A 17,782-nucleotide genomic window follows, 5' to 3' on the forward strand; every position below is an offset into this window, starting at 1 on the left:
ATTAACTAAAACTAGAAGTTTACATACACCAAATCAAGACATGCAACGTTTTTTACTCTAAAGTTAAGTCAAAACAAACTTTTCTTGTTTTAGGTCAGAATTACCCGTGTTATTTGTATTTGTTAAATGCCACAATAATGAGAATCTCATATGTATTTATTACTATTAAAATTCAGAAGTTTACATTTAACGCTTTTATTTCAATTAAATTTGAGTTTTGGTCAGAGTTTGGAGGATTATCATCCAAACCTTCGGTACTCTGTCCCCAACGTCTGGGTTTTCTATTAACATGCGATTCATTTCGATTAAAAAAATGTAATTGAGTCCCACCACTACATACTTTATAGTGCTACTCAAGTACAATTAAAACGTATGGCATATTTACTAAAACTACTCGTAGAATTACGTTTAACAAGTTAATGTAATTAGTTACGCTTCAAAACTTATTAGTTTCACGTTCGTCACATTTATTTTTAGACGTTTTGGTCAGTGTTTGGAAGATTACCATCCAACCTTCGCGGCTCTTTGATTCTCAGCAGTCTGTACCAGTTTTATCGTCGTCGGCCTTTTTTGGTCACCATCTTGATATTCGCTACTCTTTGGTTGTTTACTCGGAGTTCCAGATTCTGCTTGTTTTCAAGGTTCAGATTTACAGACAAAGTTTGAAATTTAAATCAGCCTGTCTGGGCGGTCCACCTCAAGTTTATTTTCCACACAAACGGTTGCAAACAGGGCGAACCGAACCATTTTCCGGGTTTAACCGGGTTAAAGTTCGCCTTCGGTTCACCGGAGAGTCCGGAGGTCACCTGGACAGGTGAGAACAGAGTAGTCGTCATTTTGTAACTATCCTGAGTCCAACTGAACCAACTGTGTGAACTTCCTGCTCGAACAGCTGTTTAACCTTCACCGTAGTACAGATATATCCTTTTACATGTAACCTGAGCAAACCGAACGCCGTCTCCACTGCAGAGAGAACATGTATGGTGCAGAAATGCAAAAATATTGACTTATTTTCTGGTCCATTTCAACAGAATCTTCAGATATATTCATGCCGTTTTGTTTCGCAGCTCTTTGGATGATGGCCAACCCTCTGCGGTCTGAGGTGGTTCGGCTCTACAAGAACGTGAGTTTTCAGTTCTTCATTATTAACCAATCAGTTGACAGATTATCAGTGAAGTCACTAAGGTGAAGACGCAGAACAGCCAATAAGCTTCCTGTGATTTCTATTCATTTAATAAATGGAGAGTTTGTGTTAGGCTCGGAGTGAATCAGAGGTCCAAATGTCACGGTTCTGTTGCACTTTAACTTTTCTCTCATGATCATCAAGCAAAATATGACCCCTTATTCTAGTTCTGATATAATAAAACAACCTGAGACAACACAAAGATGAAGGCGGTTTACAGGTGACCTGATATGCTTCTTTGAAAATGTTAGGTCTCGTTAGTCTGCTCAGTTCTCCTTATTTTTAGCTATTTTAGGGCTCTTGTAACTTTAAATCCAAATAAGCTGCTGCTGGCTACATCACTAACCAAGGGTTTTACACTGACATGTGAAAATGGCTGCAAGTGGATAAACAGTTATACTGTACAACCGTACATCTTTGAAAAGCAGAAATAGAAACTCCGGAACAACCAACAAGAATTTAGCAAGTAGTTTGTGGATGGTAAGTCCAGAACAAAACACTTCTCTTTTCCAGCAGCCATTGTACAGTGCATACAGTGGTAAAAGCAGCTGACCAAACATGCTGGAACTCAGCTAGGGTTGCTAGGTAACCGGTGGGGTTCTGCCAGGGTTGCTAGGTAATGAGCAGAGTTTTTCTAGGGTTGCTAGATTTATTAGGGTTTTTTTTTTTTTAATGGCTCATTTTCCAGACACCAAAAATGTTTTTACTTATTGCCAAAAAACAGCTGGGTGTTTTTAGAAGCAGTTGAGACCAAAATGGAAGTACAAAAAATATGCAAAATATGAATATGTCCCCTTTAAATTTCATTCACCAATCTTCATCCTCAGCTCCTCTACCTCGGCCGGGAATACCCGAAAGGCGGTGACTACTTCAGGGACCGTCTGAGAGCGGCGTTTACCAAGAACAAGTCGGTCCAGGACCCAGAGCAGATCAAGGCCATGATCGCCCGGGGGGAGTACGTGGCGCGGGAGCTGGAGGCGCTCTACTACCTGAGGAAGTACCGGGCGATGAAGAAGCGTTACTACGAGGAGTGAAGACGCTCCGCAAAGACTCACATAGAAAAAAAGAAAATAGAAACATTTTTATTTAAGAACAGATCAAACAACAGCAGCTTCAACTGACCCTGCAGAGTTTAATATATATAAAAAAAAATACAAAGGGAATAACAGTCTAAAAATAATGGATCAGTTATTCTTTAGAAAACAGGGAGGAGTTTCGGGTCACAGCGTAGGGGGCGCTAGAGAGTCTCCGTCAGCCAGGTTGGCCCTGCAGATAGGACAGGTGGAGTTGTCCTGTCAGGGGGAAACAGGCAGGTTAATACAGAGATGTTCATCACAGACAGACATCTCACTCTGTTAGAAAATCAGCAGGGTTTATCTAAAGCAGGCGTGTCCAAACGTTTTGTTATATGAGAAAAAACTGTTGAGTCAGACAAAAAAAAATTAAAAATCAAGCAAATAAAGTAGTCTTTTTTTGTTTTGTTATTCTTTGCAAGTTTACTGTACGAACAATTTAGGGGGAAACAGTGATTAAAAGCTTTACATAAAAGAGAAAACACAATTAAGGCTGAAACGATTAACCGTGATTAATTGATTATTTAAATAATATAAATATATAATAATAATACAGACTCAAAAGAAGGACATTTGCTGAAAGAACAAGATCTTCAGACAATTAAACCCAAACTGTATAAAAAGATACTCATTTTGCTTTTAAGGTGAAAAATCTTTTCTATCTGTAAATGTGTTACAAAGAACTCATCAACTAGCATTGGTTTAGCTTCACCTGGTTCAAATTCTGTAAAATAAACAAATCTTCAATTCAGCACCTTTATATTCCAATTACTAATCAGTTAATTGATAAGTCCAGCAGAACTGGATGAGCTTTTTATGTTAGAAGTATTTTTTTAGCTGCAACTGATCAGCAGAATAATATACTGCTGCATTTTAGGTAATAAAATGTTTTCCTTTTCACTAAACGGAACTGAATTGTTTATTCACATTTTCTAATGCATTTATAATGTGTAAAAAAGGCTCAAGTGTTTAAATGAAAACCCTGGAAAATGTGAGATTAATCGTCAGATTAATCGATAAATTACTAAAATAACCGTTATGCATTCTACATTTTAAGGGTCTGGAGATAATTTAGCAACTTGACAATAAAAACTTGGGTGTTTGTTTCTCTGTGCCTGTACCTTTAACCACCTGTCGATGCATTGGACGTGGTAGTCATGGAAACAGGGCAGCATCCTCAGCTTGTCCTTGTCAGCGTATTCGCAGAAACATATCTGACACCTGCGGATGGGTGAAACAGAGAGGCAGGTTAAATCTTCCGGTTCGGGTCGGGTCGGACCGGACTGGACCAGACCGGGTTCTGGACTCACTGGGTGTTCCCGCTGTTGGTCGCAGAGCAGAAGTTTTTGGTTGGAAACCTCTGGATTTCCCTGCGACTCATTTTCTTTGACACAACGGCGCCCTGCCGCTCTTCGAACTCCAGGAGAGCCTGAGAGGAGAAGAAAGGAATCGTGGTAACCCCTTACCGCAGTTACCACGGAAACCAGGCGTTTCCATGGCTCCCTGCTCTGGGGGGAACTTTCCGGAACTTTCCGGAAAGAAAGAAAAAAACAACAACAAAAAAAAACCCGCCGTTGTTCGGAGACGACATTGGGTTCGGGTTGGTTTCTCACCTCGTAGTCGTTCCCCTGGAGATCTTCTGCGAAGTCAGGTAACCTGCTCCTCCTTCGGCCCCGCCCACGCCGCATGTGCTGACCAATCAGATCTATGGAAACACACCAGGTGCATTGGTTAAAACAAACAAATCAGATGCTAGTTTATATCATCTCTATGATGTGTAATATGATTACTTTCAAAAAGTTTTAGTGTCCTGAAACGATTTATCAAATTAATCGATTATTGAAATAGTCGTCAACTAATGTAGTACTTAATTGTTAACTGAAGTATAGAGACTCTAAAACAAATCATTTACCAAAATAACACTCAGAGCTGTAATTAGGACAAAACCATACAAAAAAACATATTTTATTTTTCTAATTAAATGGAAACACAGCAATAGCAAAATTGTTTTTTTGTTTGTTTTTTTTTTTTACATTAGCGGAATATCAACAAAGTTTTGCTCTCATTTGTAATGGAAAAGCAGCTAATGCTGTATATAAAGGAGAAATAAGTTAAAAAACAACAACACTTTCAGATCATACCATCTTCAAATCCAACCAGAGGAGAGACGGCAGCCAACACCTGAGACATCCAGCTGGGCTGGACGTAGGAATAACACTGCACACAGAGAGAAGAACCAGAACTGGGTTAAACCAAACAGCAGGAGCTGACTGTCAGAGATCCAACTGGAGCTAAATTAACAGTTCAGTAAATATGAAACTCGTCACATTAATATTCACTGATATTTTGCGTGTAAAGGTAAACTCGACTAACGCTCCACTTTGGTCATCACTGCATTAATAAACAGAATATATTTCAAGTTAAAACTGTTTCTGTTGAAAAATGTTAAAAGTTGACAAAATATTATGGAAATAAAACAAAGAGCAAAGAAACCTGACCTAAACAAAACTAGTTTTTCTATAAATTGTGTTTGTATAATCACATGCCATTGTCTTTTTAAATAGATAATTGTCTGCTAAACATTACAGATGTTTTGTTGTATATAATTTCCAAATTCTTTTGAAGTCGACTGGACAAATTTTTATTTTCAGTTATAAGAACAGGTTTTGTGTCACTTCCTTTCAAAACATTATATTTAGTAAAGTTTAATAAAATAAATAAAAGCTGATCTGGATGCCACAAAGTTGACTTTTCAGTAAAAGTTTCAGATACACTGTGTTCTACTTATTATAATCTTTTGGTTATAAAAATAGAAATACTTTATGTCGTATTTAACATTTTCCATTGTTAAATACGACCGATAAAAAAGCCGGGCTGCACTTTGCACAGCCCTGCTCTACAACCAACACTAAATAAAAGAATCAGGTTTAAATATGCAGACATTTTATTTTGATAAATCATTCGCCTCACCCTTTGGTGGCTCTGCTGATGATGATGAAGATGATGGCTGTGATGATGATGTCTGCTGAGCGACTCCTCATGGTCGAACTGAGCCTGAAACAAACAAAACCAAAACAGGAAGTTAGTCCCACCTGTTCAGGTGAGCTGCTGGGAGTCTGCAGCAGGATGTAAGGAAGTCCCACCTGCAGGCTCCGCGCCAGCGCCTCGTCTTCCTTCATCTGTAACGAGCGAACAGTCGCCTCCTCATCATCGCTGATGACGATCTGCTCCACCACGTCTGCAGCACAAACAGACAGATGAAGCTACGAAGCTTCAGGTGCAGCTTTATTGTCCAAACTCTGACCTACGACTGGAGACAAATCGATCTTATTGATTTATTGGATTTTTGAAGATTTAATTTTTGGAAAATGTGGATTTTTTTCACCGATGCACCCCTTTGGTTTCCATACTTCAGAATGATGTCAGCACAGGGCGGCCATCTTGTTTGACTCTGAACTATGGAAGCTAAATGAGTGCATTGGTGGAAAGAAAATCCAGATTTGCTAAAAATTTAATCTTCAAAAACCAAATATTCAATAAACTGATTTATCGTCCAGCCCTAGGAACAATTAGATGCAAATATTTATTGTACAGTTTTGGCTTAATTTCTGGTCTGAATATTTTTGTTCTATCAGGAAATTGTCTTTTTTTAAGACTCCAATACTCCAGTTAATGATTAAACAATTACTAAATTAGCTAACAGCTACTTCAATAATCACAATTAATCCGATTGTTTCAGCTCTAGTTAGTATTGATGAGTCGATGTGGATCAGGTGCCTAGTAACTACTGCTCTGAAAATGTTGGGGTTTTTTCAGCAAAATTTTTATTTGAGTCTGTATACTCCACTTAACAATTAATCAATCACTAAATTAGTTGATGACTATTTCCATAATAAATTAATCCTAATTAAAACTCCCTAATGATTCTCATAAAAGGGATTACTGAAGTAAAAGCCATTTCTTGAACACATTTTCTGTCATATCCATTTTAAAAAAGAAAGTGAGAAAAAACAAATTGATTTAAATCTGGCATGAATTCATGAGATTTTATGTTTAAGCCCCATCGCTGAGCGCCGCTGTGTCCTGACCTAGTGAGGCGTCTCCTTGTCCTTCGTTCAGCCATTTCCTCTCCTCATCGGTGAGGAAGGACAGCGAGCTGGATGAGGATGCTGCTGCGGGGGGAGACGCTGAAGCTGACGCGTCAATCTGGTTTGACCTGAGGACTGACTCTGGAGTGAGGTAGGAGACGGAGGAGGAGTTGGAGGAGTAAGACAACGAAGACGAGGAGGAAGAAGATGATGAGGAGGACGGGGCTTCCAGCCAGCCGCCCAGAGGAAAACTCCTGAGAGATGATGCTGGAACGAAGCCGACACTCGGGTCGACCAGTCGCCGGCGCTTAGATTTAAGTGAAAAACCTTCGCCGGCCCCTATGGACTTCTCTGGTCCTGGAGAGCCGCCGGTCGCCACCTGAGGTCCCTAAACAGAGAGAAAGAATGCTGACTAAGCATTTATCATTCTTCTTCACAGGTTTGCTTAAAAATAATCAGCTGATCCAGAAAGCTGCTGCTGGCGTTCTGACTAAAAGCAGGAAGATAGAGATCATCACCCAGTTCTACAGTCCTTCCACTGGTTATCTGTAGCTCAGAGAATGGACTTTAAATCCTGCTGTTAGTTTATAAATCACTGAATGGCTCAGCATCACAATACATTAAAGATCTGGTGTTGTCATAGCAACTTTCCAGAACCTCTCAGGTCTTCTAGTTCTGGTTCCCAAGACCAGAACCAAACATGGAGAAGCAGCATTCAGCTTCTATGCACCACAAATCTGGAACAACTTCCAGAAAACTGCAAAACAGCCAAAACACTGAGTGCCTTTAAATCTAAACTAAAAACCCACCTGGTTAGAGTTTCTTTAGAAACATAATAAACAAAATATAAATCAACATTTCATCTGTAACGACGGCATTTAACAAAATGTAATGTTTCAATTGTTGAGTTGACTGTGTTCTATGACATATAGCACTGCAAATATTGTGATAAAACATCATGTTCAGCCAGAACGGGACTCACAGGGCTGTAAAGATCCTCCGCAGTACGGCGGTGTCTCCTACGTTTGCCGAGCTGTGGGCTGGAGAAAAACAGACAGAACAAACTAGCTGTGAGCTTGACATTTCTGTGGCCGTCAGTTTCAGTCTAAACTAGTTAACATGGAGAATAACTCATGTTAGAGCATTTATTATCATTTATTGTGAAAAATTTCTTATGATAAAATTTTTTATTTATCAATGTTATGACAAATTTCAGTTATTAGCCTTACGAAGAAAAAAAAAAACACTTATAGTATGATTGGAAATGCTACTTTTGCCATTTTCTCCACCCACTGTTTGTTCTACAAGAGCCTGAAAAATAAAAGTAAATTTGAAAATATGACTAAATGCAGTTACTGTGTGCAGCTTAGTAATATAAAAATCACTTAAAAAAATAAAAATAAATAAATAAGAGGTCTCCTGAAGGACTCAGTTTCAGATGGGAGTGTTTTTAAAGAACAATATTTGTGTTTGGGGCACATATATTTGTGTCAGACATAATGTTACCTAAAAAAAAAAGGTAAGTCATAAATTGCATTTTTAAAATCATTTTTATTATCACAGTAGTACCATAAAATATTGCGATAAAATTCTGAGTCCGTAATATCGCCCACGTCTACTTTCCATATTCCATCTGTCAAACTGTGCCATCTTTAAATTTGAACAGATTAGATTCAAGAAAGGAAACCTTGTATATTTTGTGATAGCTGTATATTCACAAAATGGACAAAACTCTGAACTAAACTAAAATTTGTGACCCAGAATCAACAAACCGAACCGAATCTGGTTTAAATTCTTTCTCTTTCTCACTGTTTACGTTTTACTTATGTTTTTTAAATCTCTTTCTCACATGCTGTTTTTATTTTAATTATGTAAAGCACTTTGAAATGCATTGCTGCTGAAATGTGCTATATAAATAAAATTTGATTGATTGAAATAGGTCTAAATCTACAGCCAGAGATGAGCAGCAGTTTGAGCAGCGAAACAAAAACAACTGTGTGTCTGTACCTGGGGGTTTCTGGGACAATGACGGACAGATCACTGAACAGGTCCTCTGCGGGTTCCAGCAGACATCCTCGGTTCAGACCTCTGGGGCTGTCCGGTTCTGAAGAACCAGGGCTGGCAGGGAACCTCTCAGCCATCGCGTTTCACAAACTTGTCTCCAAACTGACCAATCACCTTCGGTTCAGTCTCATATCAGCGGGATGGTGACGAGGATAAAGAGCAGGTCGCCTGTAACAGAGAACCATATTTAAACCGGTAAAAAACCCGAAATACCTGCCGAACTGATATCTCAAATATTGCAGTGAAATGAGTTTTTAAAATCTGGGAAAATAATTCATTTTAAACTGAAAGTAGCTTCAGTGATAGCTAGCCCAGTTAGCTGCAACAGGCTCATTAATAAGCGGTTTAATGACAAACAAGACAATTAAAACATCAGAGATTAATTAAACTTCACTGCTTTCGCCAGAGCAGAAAACATGATGAGATTAAAAACGAGTTTACCTTCAATTTCTGCCTTCTTTTCGGTTTCTGAACGGACATACAGCCTGAGAACCGCCGCTTAGCTGACAACAGAAAGTCCCTTTCAAAATAAGGTAACCTACTTCCGGTAACACTTTGGGGAGAAAGTACCGAAAAATCCCCCTTCACAATAAAAGACTTTCGGTTTCAATATGACACATAAGAAAGAAAACAAAATTCGATTAAATTTATAGATTTATTTATTAGTAAAGTTCTCACCGAATTCAGACTGAAACAAAGGAGATGCATAACCTGAAACAATTATTTTTTTTCTCAAAAGTTTAAGACAGAAAAAAATGTCCCTTTGGTATGAAAGCCAACTGCATTTTTATCTCTTTTTTATTTAATGTCCTTGATTCATTTTCAGCACTTACACAAAATAATCTAATTTATCTCTTTTTTTTACACCAGACAACATGAATGTGCTTTTGTTTGTTGAAGAATTGTGGAGCTTAAATTCTGAATTATATGCTGAACTTTCAGCATGAGACTCAAAACAACCAATTTTGATCAACAAAAATTGGCTTTTTTGGCAAAATAAAATTACAAAAAATCTTAAATGTCAAATGAAGCCTGGTTGCTATAAAATAGTGACAACTGATAGACATATTTAACATAAAATAAGTGATTGCATACAATATTCACCCTCTTTAAAATGACTGACCTAATTTAACAAAGGTCCAGCCAACTGGTGCCAGTAGTCTCACAATGAGTGGAATGGTGATCACCTGAGTGCAGTGAGTGTTTATCAAGTATTTGTAGTACAAAGACACCTGTGTCTGGAAGCATGAAGACTGAAGTATAAATCAGGGGATGGATAAATAAAAACTCAACCCCTGGAGTTTAGCTAAGTCATAATCAAGTTATTTGTTCTGATGAGACAAAAACTGAGTGTTTTGGCCATTAAAGACTCTATACGTTTGAAAGACACCAAACACCATCCCTACTGTGAAGCATGGTAATGGCAGCATCATTCTGTGGAGATGCTTCTCTGCAGCGGGCTGTAAAGATAGAAGGTAAAATGGCTGGAGTAAATATTTCACTTCCAACAGGACAACAACCTAAAACTTAAGCTACACAGAAATTGTTTAAAGACAACAAGGTGTATGTTTTGGAGTGGCCTAGTCAAAGCCCAGGCCTGTTCACAGCTGATCCCCATGAAACCTTACAGAGCTGGAACAACTTAGCAGGAAGAAGGGAGGGAAACCGTCACATCCAGATGCATAAACTGAGACATTTATCCAAAATTGAAAGCATTGCGAGAATTGTCAAATTTAGCGTTTTCTCCACTGTAAAGAAAATCAATAAAAGGTTGTTTTTAATGTAAAATGTCAAAGATAAAGCTATAAAATATAGAACAGCACCCAACCTCCATATGATATGATTCCACACAGGTGGGTTCACTAAGCTGAGGTTGGTCTGTTGTGTCTGACTGACACAGCCGTTCCTTACAAAATGGCCGACCTGAGTGAGCCTCTCCCCGTAGGGACTTCTAAAGACATTTCTGGATCTCAAATAGCTAAAAAGATGTATATTTTTTTTACTTTGGTGACAAGTTAAGCACTATTAAAAACAAAAGCAGCAAAAACACTTAAACATTACATTTTTATTGTCACATTTAACAGGCACTCAACAGAGCTCATCTTTACAAAATGACTTCAGATATAAACACAGCGCCACCTGCTGGCAATAAAAACAAAGCACAGTGAGAGGGGCTGAAGCAAACCGCATCATCTTTTAAAAATCTGAATTTATTAAAATAAACATTGAAGTGGTTAAGAAACCGAAATGTTACTGCATTAAGGAACAACGAACTCAAACGCTGGAACGGTCGCCATGGTAACGGCAGGTTAGAAGAGCATGGACTGCAGCGACTTGCGGACTGTGGCCATCTCCTGCTGTTGCTGTGGAAACACATGACAATATGGCGTCAGAACCCGAGCGGACAAAGCATTTTATTTGATTTACAACCCCCAACACACACAAAAAGGAAAAAAAAAATCCACACTGACAACAACAATTGTTTTTGGTGGAGATTATCTACCAGACAGCCATTTTGCTTTGTGCTGGAAAAGAAAATGACCTTAAAATTAAAGTTTGAACCTGAGGATAACCCAAACAAGCAGGTAAATAATCAGCACCTTGGCTCCGGACCTACAAGATGAAAGTTAATAAGTAGTCAGCCCAAACCGTGGATCTTAATCCAATGGGATTGGATTAAGATCCAATCCCATTGGATCCCATTGGATCTTAATCCCATTGGACCTTAATCCAATGGGATTGGATTAAGATCCACGGTTTGGGCTGACTACTTATTAACTTTCATCTTGTCTCAATCCTTGAGACATTGAATATGCCATTTCTGAGGCCAAACCAAGAAATCCTGAGGAACTTAGAAATGCATCCAAGTTGTTCTGGGGTTGTTAGCTGGTCACAGGGGCCAGAAGTTGCATTTTTTGCCCAGTATATTTGCGCATATAAAATTGTAGTATGTTATCACACCTGATTGGGGAAAAAAGTTGCAACATTTGTTACATTTACATTTACTGTTCCCCTCCACACCTGTGGTGGCGCTGCTCCAAGAACCACTGAAGGAAACGATACAAGAACATCTAAAAAACATACTGAGCGCAACTAACCTTCTTCAGGAAATGTAAACAAAAATGGAGTGGTGTCAGATTTTAGTGATTGTAGGATTTCTTCACGAGTCATTTCTCCCGCTAGACTCTTGCGTTTGTTTTGGTTATATTTACCCAGAATGCTCTGTGCTATAGTCTGAATCCTGCTTTTGGAGCGGTTTCCACTCTGCTTGACGTTCAAATAGGCATTCAAACCGCACCAGAGCTCCCTTCAACTGAACCGAGATCGAAGTTTGTAGACGGACCAGGATTCCCTTTTTTAATCCGCATCAGAGTTTGGTTGCGTATTCACACCTCCACAAAACGAACCGGACTTTCTAGACAAACAAACTGGAGTTTGATTAAAACAGACTGGGTATGAATGCAGCCTAAATCTCACCGTGTCCATGAGAATCTTCTTCTGCAGGGTGGCCATCTCCTTCCTCAGTTCCTGCTGCGTTCCTTGCAGGAACATCTCGTGGTTTTTCTCCATGTCCTCCATGTTCTGGAGGCAAACAGCAAAAACTTCAGGTTATTGTTTCACTTAAACATGATGTCACGACTAAAATACAAATATTTTCTCAATAAGTCACAGAATATTTTCTTTCTGCAACTGCAGGTTCAGTTCTGTCACACAATGACAATATGTTAAACTACCGTCCATTAGCCAACTGCCTGCTGTATATTGAATATCAGTAATTTAATGTTATTTTTGACTGTTTTTGTCTTTTTTGTATTCTGGGGACCATGTGAAATACTCCAACACCACATTCCCATACTTACTTGGTACTTCCTGAAATATAATTAATTAATTTTGGGTATGACATTTTTTTTTTAGACTAAAACAACCAAATTAACAAATTAATAAATTATGATGATTATTGAAGTAGTCATCAAGTAATTTAGTACTTTAGTACACAGTTCAAATTCTGTGAAAAAAAAATCTCATATTAAGCAACTTTTTCTATTCAATTTTGATTGGTTATTCTGAAAAATAATTTTAAAAAATCAGCTGTAAACTGCAATTATGTTAAGTCAAGCAAAAAGAACTGAGCTTTTCACATTTTGATGTTATAAGTATTTTTTTAGCTGCAGATGCTACAAAAATAAAATCTTCACTAAACAAATACTGAGTTATTGCATTTTAGGCAACAAAATAGCTTATTAAATCATTAATTTAATTATTTGTTTGAATATTTTAATGTATTTCTAATATTTTACAGAAAAGGGCAAAATATGCCAAATTTTTACATGATTAATTGTCATAATTGCCTAATTAATAACTAAATTGCAGTCCTAGTCGTTCTTGAGCTGACCTCTCTAAAAGACGGCACAGTTGAAGGGTTTTTAATGTAATAATTCAAGAGAAAGTCAAAATCCAGTCACATGCAGCATCAAAGATGACATCACTGAGTTAGGAATTGCTCAGTAAGTATTGATTGGCTCACCTTCATGAACTGCTCATACAGTTCTCTGACGGCTTTCAGCTTCTGGTTCTGCACGACTCGGGCCTGCTGCAGGACTTTCAGCTGCTGCCGAAACAAATTCTGTGAACACAAACGACAAAGTATAACCATCAGCATCGTGTTTTTATTGAATCAAACCATCTTTGGTATTTGCTGTGAATGGTATCTGGGATTTTTTAAAATCTATGTGCAGTCAGTAAACAGAACTTCTGCAAAATGTTCACAGATCATGGAAGCTACCAGAAAACAACCGTCATACCATCCTTCTTGCAATGAAAAAAGTCAATGTAAACACTGGTCACATTGTGTTTCTGCAGCCTGTAGTGCGGCATAATGTAGATGAAGCGGATAAACTGACATTGAGCTTCTCCTCCTGCTCCTCGGCTCGCTGAGCTTCAACCTCCCACTGCTGCAGTGCAGAAGAAACCTGCTGATGGTACTGCTGGGTCATCTTCTTCCTTTACAGAAAATACAATGTAATGGAGCATATAAAGTTGGGTTGAAACAATTAATTGTGATTAATCAATTATTGAGATAATCATAAACTAATTTAGTAATCAATTAATTGTTAATTGGAGTATAGAGACTCAAAAAGATAATTCTCTGGAAAAAACATTTTCAGAGCGGTAACTACTAGTCACCTGATCCACATCAACTCATCAATACTAAATAGGACTGAAACGATTAATCAGATTAATAGTGATTAATTGATTATTGAAATAATCATCAACTAATTTAGTAATTGATTAATCATTAACTGGAGAATAGAGACTTAAAAAGGCAGTTTGAAGAAAGAACAACATACTCAGAGCAATAATTAAGCCCAAAACTGTACAAAAACATTTACTTTTTGATATCCAGTTATTAATCAATTGATCCAAAACATAATCAATAGATCAGCCCTACACTGTATTAATGTTAGGTCAAGCAGAAAGAGCAGATTTTCAGATTTTGATGTTAGAAGTATTTTTTAGTTGCAGATGCATCCTTTGCTACAAGTGATCAAACATAAACTAAAGGAATGATACTTTAATGCATTTTAGTTAATAAAATATTGATTTGATAATTTAAGAAAAGAATTTAATAGTTTACTTTAATCTTTTGATGTGTTTTTAATATCTGAAAAAAGTAGCTTAATGAGAAATCTGCAGAATGTGCTAATTATTTTCATCCAATTATTCAACAGGATAATCAATAGAATAATTGATTAATAAAATAATTGTTAGTTGCAGCCCGAAGATAAATCTAGAAAAAAAGCACACCTGCTATTCTAACTCTAATATAAGTCCATGTTTTCACTGCTTTAACATTTTTATAGTTTAGCTGTACAGTAAATTCCTGATTCAGTTAATCTTTTCTTTCTATTTCTCGTAGAGTTCTCCAGTCTTTCTATAAGTCCCTTTGTGTTTTTGTTTGGGTTTTTGCTGTTTTTTTCGTAAAGCTTCTTGCAGTTGGTTAGTTTCCAATTAATATTTTGTTCTGCAGTTGCTGGAATATGAATTATTTGGGCCAATGAAGTCTTCTAATCTCAAAGTATGAATCCAAAATGGAAAAAGACACATCAGAGCCTGGAGCTGAATGTTATTAAATCATTGTGAGATCATCTAACAGCGAAAATAAAAAACAGCAGAACATATTTTAAAGGTCTATCAGGAGGTCTGGAGAACTACTCGGTGTGAAGCGGTTGGTGCTTCAGCAGTTCTTCTCTGAGTTTTCTTAAAGTTACAGAAAGAAGAACCTCTGTCCATGGTAGTTGGTCCACAGCTGCTCCAGCTTGTGCTGGCTTCCCTTCATGTAGTTTTTTGTCAGACACTCCAGGCGTTTCTTCTTGGCCTGCATCACTTTACTGATATCAGCTACAAGTAAAGAAAAAGACAGAGAAGCATTTTTATTCAGACAGAGAGTGTTTCTATCTAACCCTAAGCCATAATACACCAACAAAGCTACAGCTCCATTTTACAACAGAAGTTAAACTTGATTAAGACAACAACAAAAAAAGGCACATTGACAAGGTAACACAAGGTGGTCAAGGAAAATTAATTTTGTTATTATCTTTAATGCATTTACCCAGTACAATGCTCCTCTGACTTTTAATTAATCAGTGATGGTGTTTTCATTTGTAGTGTAAAAACTAGCACCTTTCAACTCTCTTATTGCATCTTCACATGTATGTATAACAGAAAATAATTCCTACATGTTTGTGATTATCTTTCTGAGGCCAAAACTTGAAAAAAAATAAAGTAACTTACAAATAAAAAATCCTAATTCCTGGATCTGTTCAGTCAGGTGTCATAAACATAAACCAGGACTTAATATAATTGTAATAAAAATACAAATTATTTCTGTGTTTTTTCTTTACAATTTTCCCTTTTGGGTATCTAATCAATGTAAACAAGAAATTACCAAAAATCCAACTGCTTACCTCCAAATTTCTCCAACATAGACTGGACCTCATTTCTAAATAAATAAAAAGGAGGGGGAACAGTTAAATAAACCAGTGAAAACACTCAGCAGGTACAATTATTCAGCATAAAGGCTGGAAACTCTATTGAATTGAATCTAATTAGTTTTTATTTTTTCAGAAACTAATAATATGAAATATTTTCTGTCTTGATAATCTGTGTCATAATTTATTGATATTGTCACTTCACTCTGTTTCTAAAGCAATAAAATGTGATACCAATCATTTTTAAATACCTAAAGTTGATATGTGAAGAGGAATAATGTAAGAGATATATATACCCCATGGCACATGCTGTTCCCTCATCAAAATCAGGTGCAGGCCTTTTCTTTGACAGCTTGTCCACAATTGGAGTTTCATCTTGGAACAAAAAAGGGGTTAAAAATTCACATTAGTGTGAAAACTTATGCTTGAAAGGTTTAATTTTCTCCCATTTTGATCTTACACTGGTAAATTTTCAGAGCTGTAAAAAAAGATGCCATCTTCAGAAATCAGCTACCTTACCTTCCCTGATGTCATCCTCTGAGCCGCTGAGCTCCTTTTTATCATCTTCTGCTGGAAAATCATAAACATTTTTCTCCATTTTCTCTTCTAGTATCTTTTTCTTCATCTGTTTTCTTGCTGCCATTTTTGAAAACCTCTGACTGTTAAAAAAAGAAAACGAAATGTTAAATAAAAAAAATGCTAATGCTAATGCTAAGCGTCAACAAAAATAGTCTAACGTCGAGTTAAGAGTTTACTAAGGAGCTGAATTATAACTTTAAATTAAACGGGTCTTTATAATCTCTTCAGAATGATGTTTATGAGCAATAAAACGAAGTAAACTAACATAAACTTGGTCAGCAACGTATCTAGCTTCAGCTCTATCGATTTTCCCGCCACAACAGGGTCTTCAGCGGGAGCGCGCACCAGGGACTGTATGAGAAACCGGATGGAAATACCAGGTAGGTGCTGTACGTATTTCGTCCAGCGGGGGGAGCTGCTACCTTCTCCTGTTTATTTTTATCTTTGATAAAGATTAGAAAACGAAAAACGAAAATTAAAAACGAAAATTACCTAAATAATAGCAGTCTATTAAAATACAGAACAAACAATGGGGGGAAAAATAAACAGAAAATATTACCAAGGTAAGAGTGAATTTCAAACCTTAATTGAGCTTTTAAAATATATGTATAAAGATTGTGCTCTTGTGTTGAAGGAACGTTTATCAAGTGCTTCGTAAAATACAATTATTTTACTTTTAAATCTTGAACATTTTTTAAAAATGGCACTTGTGAAGGAAAATAGCCAGAAAGATTAAATTGTTGCTGCAGTCGTTTCATTGAAGACCAACCTTTATCATATTAAAACGCTGAAGTGGAAAAGATTTCTTATACAAGAACCAATTTTGAAAATCCTTACAAAAACATCTAACTTCCAATAGAAATGTTGTCTCAAAGCAGAGTTAGTATTTATTTTTATTTTCTTTTGCAAAAAGTTCTAAGGTTAAACATACATAATTGTGACATTAATTTATTTTCCTTTTTAAGGGAGTGGAAAGAAGATATTTGATTCTGATTTTCTTTAAAGAGATATATTATTTTTTTAATAAATGCTTTCTTCTCAGGATAGAAAGAAAGAATATTGAGGAGTTTGTCATTAACTTCTTATAAAATTTTCTGTAAAGTCACAGTCATTTATAATTAAACATGGTCCTTTTAGAGTAATAGCCGAATAATTTATCATAGCTGAACCACGAACTGGTTTTAACACTGTTGAACTGAATGAAGAATTTGAAAATTCATCTGAGAATTATTTTTTAAACATCCAGAACAGGTGCACAAGTATTCTTTCATAACATGAACAAATATATATATTTTTTCATTATGTACACTACTTACTTATAGTAAGTAAGAATCACATAGTGATTCTTAATACACTATGTGATTTAAGAATCACATAGTGTATGTGATTTTTAAAATTACATTTTAATGTATGTTATCAATTGTTTTAAATTTTCAGTATCATTATTCAATTGATGCAATTATTATTTTTAACTTTTATCTTAAAAAGCTTTTTCGTTCTGAGGCTGTGAGGTAATACAGTCATCTACAGTAGGTGGCGGGACATATAGAATTCTTGGCTTTCCGCCATTTAAAAAAATAAATGAAGTAGAATTCGCGGGCTTTGGAACATAGACATAGACATAATATATCTTATATTATGTCTATGATATAAGACATAATATATATCCTTTTATTATGTCTATGCTTTGGAACACGAGCGTCAACAAACTCTGATTGGCTAATGCTGCACGTGACCATAAGCTAACCAATCAGCAGCACTCTTGCTGAGCAGCACATTTTCATATTTCTGCTGGAGCTGAGTTAG

General features: G+C 36.6%; 3 protein-coding genes across 7 annotated transcripts; 1 reads left to right on the top strand and 2 right to left on the bottom strand.

The window, feature by feature from the left end:
- The first annotated feature begins 491 nt into the window (after positions 1–491).
- Positions 492–2,340, top strand: LOC103148641 (LYR motif-containing protein 5-like). 3 transcript variants are annotated; one of them, XM_007567501.2, is made up of 4 exons: positions 492–814; positions 893–978; positions 1,068–1,123; positions 2,011–2,340. In XM_007567501.2, the coding sequence occupies exons 3-4, from the start codon at positions 1,076–1,078 to the stop codon at positions 2,215–2,217; spliced, it is 255 nt and encodes an 84-aa protein (XP_007567563.1). In that variant the 5' UTR covers positions 492–814; positions 893–978; positions 1,068–1,075; the 3' UTR covers positions 2,218–2,340. The 3 variants fall into 3 exon arrangements, with proteins under 3 accessions (XP_007567563.1, XP_007567561.1, XP_007567562.1); XM_007567499.2 differs by lacking the exon at positions 893–978 and having other exon boundaries at positions 728–814; positions 1,032–1,123; positions 2,011–2,217; XM_007567500.2 differs by lacking the exon at positions 893–978 and having other exon boundaries at positions 729–814.
- LOC103148640 (uncharacterized) lies at positions 2,251–8,960 on the bottom strand. 3 transcript variants are annotated; one of them, XM_007567498.2, is made up of 11 exons: positions 8,850–8,960; positions 8,352–8,576; positions 7,327–7,384; positions 6,345–6,732; positions 5,400–5,494; positions 5,227–5,310; positions 4,398–4,473; positions 3,870–3,961; positions 3,567–3,685; positions 3,378–3,477; positions 2,251–2,475 (listed from the first exon to the last, which is right to left on the bottom strand). In XM_007567498.2, exons 2-11 carry the CDS (start codon positions 8,483–8,485, stop codon positions 2,404–2,406), a joined length of 1,218 nt encoding a protein of 405 aa, XP_007567560.1. In that variant the 5' UTR covers positions 8,486–8,576; positions 8,850–8,960; the 3' UTR covers positions 2,251–2,403. The 3 variants fall into 3 exon arrangements, 2 of the variants coding, with proteins under 2 accessions (XP_007567560.1, XP_016534888.1); XR_001664143.1 differs by having other exon boundaries at positions 2,388–2,475; positions 3,567–3,961; XM_016679402.1 differs by lacking the exon at positions 2,251–2,475 and having other exon boundaries at positions 3,353–3,477; positions 3,567–3,961.
- A 1,498-nt stretch (positions 8,961–10,458) lies between these two features.
- Positions 10,459–16,350, bottom strand: sycp3 (synaptonemal complex protein 3). The gene is made up of 9 exons (XM_007567502.2): positions 16,242–16,350; positions 15,917–16,056; positions 15,694–15,772; positions 15,374–15,408; positions 14,690–14,807; positions 13,310–13,409; positions 12,934–13,032; positions 11,886–11,990; positions 10,459–10,771 (listed from the first exon to the last, which is right to left on the bottom strand). The coding sequence occupies exons 2-9, from the start codon at positions 16,038–16,040 to the stop codon at positions 10,718–10,720; spliced, it is 714 nt and encodes a 237-aa protein (XP_007567564.1). The 5' UTR covers positions 16,041–16,056; positions 16,242–16,350; the 3' UTR covers positions 10,459–10,717.
- Between the last annotated feature and the right edge of the window lie 1,432 nt (positions 16,351–17,782).

The sequence above is a fragment of the Poecilia formosa genome, unplaced genomic scaffold, assembly GCF_000485575.1.
Source record: "Poecilia formosa unplaced genomic scaffold, Poecilia_formosa-5.1.2 Scaffold209, whole genome shotgun sequence".
NCBI lineage: Eukaryota > Metazoa > Chordata > Actinopteri > Cyprinodontiformes > Poeciliidae > Poecilia > Poecilia formosa.